At 50.5% G+C, this 5,509-nt stretch overlaps 1 protein-coding gene across 1 annotated transcript; it reads right to left on the bottom strand.

The window, feature by feature from the left end:
- Positions 1–342: 342 nt before the first annotated feature.
- On the bottom strand, positions 343–5,229 carry HES2 (hes family bHLH transcription factor 2). The gene is made up of 4 exons (XM_083452302.1): positions 5,064–5,229; positions 4,848–4,943; positions 2,983–3,076; positions 343–1,104 (listed from the first exon to the last, which is right to left on the bottom strand). The coding sequence occupies exons 1-4, from the start codon at positions 5,154–5,156 to the stop codon at positions 839–841; spliced, it is 549 nt and encodes a 182-aa protein (XP_083308428.1). The 5' UTR covers positions 5,157–5,229; the 3' UTR covers positions 343–838.
- Between the last annotated feature and the right edge of the window lie 280 nt (positions 5,230–5,509).

The following is a 5,509-nucleotide window of genomic DNA, read 5'->3' as shown; positions in this document are numbered from 1 at the left end:
CCTATTGTGGCTATGGGAGGGAGAAAGGAGATGTCTGGAGAGAGAGAGAGAGAGAGAGAGAGAGAGAGAGAGAGAGAGAGAGCAGGAAGTCTCCCCAGACCCTTGATGCTCCTCAGAAAGAGAACTATAGTTAGCAGTTTTCTCCAGGCAACTGATACCTGACTCTGAATGAAAAGGAAGACACATTACTCTGTTGCATGCACACATGTTCAGAGTAAGAAATCACCTGCCCTCAGAGGAGTCCCTCTCGTGTGTCTCTGCACGAGTCCATGTCATGGGTGCTCCTCCCAATTGGAAGGAGGTGGTCCTATATTGTCTAATAGGAACATATGCCAAGTGTTCCAACCGCTGTGATCCAGTTGAACCTAGCTCAGGGTCATCTATAATGACTGGCAGCAGCTCTCTCCAGGGTTTCTGGAGGGGGGGCATTCCCAACCTTCCCTGGAGATGGAACCTAGAACCTTCTGCATGCAGAGCACATGTTCTGTCACTGAGTGATCCTTCCCTAAACAGAACACAGGGAACCGCCATGCAGAGGCACAGCAGGCAGCTTCATCTGAGGGCAGGTCATTCAACTGGGTCAGGAGCGACTTGGGACGATCCAATCACACCCAAATTACCAGGTAAACGTCATTTATGCCCAGCTGAGACTGGCTGGAAGGCTAGAGCAGCACATCATTCTGAGGCACAGCCTTTTCTGCAGGCGGATCTCTCTGCTCGACACATCGGCAATCCTTTCACAGCACAGGGCTCTGCTCCAGCCACTCCCCGTCCGAAAATGGCTGCCGTACAGAGAGCACGCAGGGCTCTCAGGTTTAAGCCGAGACGTTCTGTGGCTCTACCAAGGTCTCCAGAGTGCTGTTTGTGGCGAAGGGGCTTCCTGGGCCCTTCTGGGTGGGCACAGGGGCCTCTCCAAGCCTGGCTCTTTGGACAAGTCTGCTGGGCTGGAACAGTCCCGAAGCCAGCCCTGCTGCGCAAAGGCCTGCTGGAGATGCCCAAGGAGGGTGCTGCAGGCCTCACGGTTCAGGAAGTTGTATTTAGGAAGGAGGGTGGCAAGGCGGGACAGGCAGGTGTGGTAGCCATCACAGAAACTGTCTGCGGAGCCTGTGGGGGGGAAAGAGAGAAATCTGTCATGCCATCTGTCAGGGATTCCTTAGTTGCGATTCCTGCCTTGCAAGGGGTTGGCCTATAAATGGCCCTCAGGATCCCTTCCAACTCTACAATTCTGTGTCTGTGAGCTGGGCACCAGTGCCAGCCACAGAAAGTAATACAACACGCATTATTCTTTGTTGAACTTACAGCACCCACTCAGAGGTTAGCAACGGGGGGTTGGACTGGATGTCCCTCAGGGGACCCTTCCAACTCTACAGTTCTTTGATTCTATGATTTTATGAACGGAGAATACACTGACTTCCATGCTTAAAGTGCCACACTTCCCAAGATTCTTTTGGGAGGGAACTGTGATGATTTAACTGGTATAACCATGTTATTGCTTTGCTCAGAAAATTTCTCCCTGTAATTTGGTTTGGTGTAAATAGGGAAATTTGACAGCACTGAGGACACTTTGCCAAATGAAGCATGGACCTCATCTATCCCATCATGCAACACCATCATTTATCCCATATTTCCCCCACCATCAGTTTTAGACTAAGTTCATTGGGAGCAGAGACTCTAGGATCTTTGAATTCCACCCACAAAGCCCCATGTGCTGTATTATCCATATAGAGTTAAGGTCTCAGCCAGGTAGGAACTCTTCTCAAAGATTTTGCCCCTGTCTCCTAAATTCTGGCTAGGGGAGAGAGCAGAGGCCAAATGGTCTGACTTCCCTATAAAGTAGCCGCATGAGGTCTGATGAACAGGTTGCAACTGAGTCAGATCCTGGGTCAATCTAGGTCAGTGCTGTCAGCGCTGATTGACAAGAGGCTCTCTGTGGCAGAGATCCTTCCCGCTGATGACAGCAACCCCTCTTTGGCTGAGTTCTCTCCTGTGCTCCTGGGGCACATTTGCATCATCTATCTGAAGAACTATCATACCGCTTGAAATATATTCGGAGTCGAGAGTGGATTTCATGCTCTTTATTCAGCTCATAGTGGTGGGGAGGAATGAAAGTTTCCCCAAACTATCTGCTTTATATACATTATTTACACAATGGGCTGCATGTGACTGGCTAATTCTCCTGTAGGCCAATCAGGTTGTGGATTCACTTCCACCTGGAGCTGGATTGGGTGGCTCCTGCCGACCAATCATACTGCTGCATTGTTCTAGAACCAATCAGACTGCTGCATTCTGAATCCTATTGTTCTAGGACCAGTCACACTGCTGCATTCTGGATCCTATTGTTCTAGGACCAATCAGACTGCTGCATTCTGGATCCTATTGTTCTAGGACCAATCAGACTGCTGCATTCTGGATCCTATTCAACTCAGTACATAACACCGCTTTAAACAGGCATGGCTTCCCCCAAAGAATTCTGGGAGCTGTAGTTTGTTCAGGATGCTAAGAGTTGCTATTCCTCCTCACATAGCTGCCACTCTCTGAGTGGTCTAACATTCAATCCCTCTTCAAAGGGAACTCTGGGTATTGTTACTCTCAGTGCCTTTAAGAAACTGCAGCTCTCAGGAGTCTTTAGGGGAAGCCACGACTGTTCAAATTGGCATCATAGTGTTTTAATTGCATGGTGTGGAAGATCCGCTTAGCCCCTCTTCTCTGCCAACCACCCTTTACTGGTTCAGACAAGCTCAGTCCTTGCTCAAGTGTTTACACACAGGGGAGTTGTGAGGGACTGGCCCAGGCATGCTAAGCACCAGTTTCTTGCACTGGGCCCCTAGATCTCTTGCCTCTTCTAACACTTGAACAAAAAAACCAAAAAAACCTGGGATCTATCCTTACATTCATCGGTCATCTCCCCTGTGTTGGATAATTCAGTTGTAAGAATCAAGTGATGCCATTTTGCGTGTCATGTGTGAATGTCACGTCACTCACCAGAGACAGAAGCACAAGGGGTTGGAAGCTCCTTGAGGAACTGGACAGTCATCTCTAAGATGTCGGCCTTCTCCAGCTTGGAATAGCGAGAGCTCTGGAAAGGAAAGGGAGAGAGAGAGAGAGTTGCCTTAGGAGTCTCAAAAGCCACAGAGAGAATGAAAAGATTGCAGGTTCACACAGAAGTATTTTTCTGTGCAATCCTTAAATACCAGAATGGGAACCTGTGTTCTACCCCAAAGTTTGCTAGATGCCAAATTCCTTTCATCCCTGACTACTGGTTGAGCTGGCTAACCTGATGGGAGTCCAATAACATCTGGGGGGGTGTAGGTTTCCAGTCCCCCAACTAAACCATGGATAGGGCAAATCCATGGAAAAAAGACTCAGGGAAATAAATGTGGTCTCCACTTATTGAGGCAATATGCCTCTGAATCCAGGTGAGAGCTCTGGCTAGCCCACCAGTGTGGAATATGGAGTGCTCTAGATGTTGAACTCAGGATGGGCAATGACTAGAACATGATAAGAGCTTGCTGGATCAAGCCCGAGGCCCCTCTAGTCCAGCATCCTGTTCTCACAGGGGCCAACCTCTAGGAAAGCCATAGCAGGATTTGAGCTCTTTCCCCTCCTGCAGTTTCCACTGCCAGCAACTGGTATTCAGAAGCAATACTGACTCCCAACAGTGAAACTAGCATTTCAGGCTAGTAGCTATGGACAGCATTCCTCCTCCTCCATGAATCTGTCTAATCCTCTGTTAAAGTCGGAGGCCATCACTGCCTCTAGTGGGATTGAGTTCCATAGTTTAACTATGTGCCGTGTGGAAGAAGGACTTGATTTCATCTGTCCCGAATCTTCCAGCATTCAGCTTCATTGAATGTTCAGGAGTTTGAGAGTTACAAGAGAGGAAGAAAACTATTGTCTCTACCCACTTACTTTATGCCATGCATAATTTTATATCTATATAATACAATTTCTGCCTTGCTTATTGTAAAAACAAACCAAAACCCCTCGAAACAGTTTACAAAAAGTTAAAACAGAATCAAGAGAAATTTACAACTGTGCTTTAAAACATACAGAAGTGTAAACACTAAAACAGATTGAAAGCAAAGCTATAAGCTTCTATTCTGTTGCCTCTCACTCGCCTGTTCCTTAAGCTATGAAGTCCCAAAACCTGCAATCTTCCCACGTAAGGGCATTGCTCCATCCCGTGGATCATTTTGGTTGCCCTTTTCCAATCCTTCTCCAACTTCACAATACCCCTTTTCTGAGGAGGGATGATCTGAACGGGGCACAGCATTGCAGAAAAGCAGTTGCACCACTGATTTCCTTGAGGATATTGGCAGTTTTATTTTCAGCTCCCTCCCTTAGGATCCCTGGCATGCCCACTGGGTCATGAAGGATGGCAGCCTAAGTCTAACAGCGTCTAGGCAACGTTTCCCAAAATTGGGTCTGCAGCTGTTTTTGGACTACAGTTCTCATCATCCTTGACCTGCTAGCTAGGGATGATGGGGGTTGTAGTCCAAAAAAAGCAGGAGACCTTCGGGAAACCCGTTGGCAACTCCTGCCCTCTTTGGCCCGATCCTGCAAAGTTCTTACTATAGAAGCTTTCTAGTACTGGCAGGGGTTGCCAACGGATGCCAACGGGGACGCGACTGGAAGGGCGGGCTACAAAAAGCGCTCTGCAGAGGCTCGGAGGCTCTCTCTCTCTCTCTCTCTCTCTCTCTCTCTCTCTCTCTCTCTCTCTCTCTCTCTGTCTCTCTGTCTCTCTGTCTCTCTGTCTCTCTGTCTCTTTCTCTCTCTCTCTGTGTGTGTGTGTGTGTGCGTGTGTTCGTCCCGTACTGCAGGGAGAGGCAGGACTGAGCGCCACTTACGTCTTTCCCGATGAGAGGCAGTATGAGGGTCTTGAGCTGGTTGAGGCTGTCGTTGATGCGCGCCCGGCGGCGCTTCTCCATCAGCGGCTTGAGGCTCTGCGGGAGGAGAAGCCAGTCAGTCCGACGGGACGGGAGCAAAAGGACAAGGAAGAGGAGAAGGGGATCCCTCCCCGGGGAAGGAGGCTGGGGAGCGGGGACTGCCTTTGCGGCCCTCACCTTTCTCAGCTGCGTGGCCTCCCCTGTTTTCTTCGGGGAGCCCATCTTGGGGCCGTAAGTCCTCGACGGCGCGTCGGAGCTCAGCGGCGGCATGGAGCGAGGTGGCTGTCGGAGCGGACGCCCAGAGAGAGAGAGAGCGTGCACAGCGAGCGAGTGTGGAGCGAGAAGTAGGCGGACTCAGCACTCCCCGCCCGCACGAGCCGCTTTTATTGCAGCCGGCCTGCCCCTTCGCGTCCCCGCCCCGTCGCTCCGCCTTGGGCCACCGCGTCGCCGGGGGGACGCCCCAGCCCCGCGCTGAGTCCCAGCCCATCTGCTCCGGGGAAGCCGCTTAATCTGCCGCTCCCTTTTGCACTCAAAATCCCGCCTGATGCCTCCTGGCCCTTTGGGAGAGTTACTCGGGTAAGCACCTCCGCAGCTGAGCAACTGTGCTCAGTCCAGACCTCTCA

This window comes from Podarcis tiliguerta (genome assembly GCF_965153285.1).
Source record: "Podarcis tiliguerta genome assembly, chromosome: 8".
NCBI classification, from domain to species: domain Eukaryota; kingdom Metazoa; phylum Chordata; class Lepidosauria; order Squamata; family Lacertidae; genus Podarcis; species Podarcis tiliguerta.
Note: the sequence above shows the minus strand (reverse complement) of the source record. Positions and strands in the feature narration are given on the sequence as shown.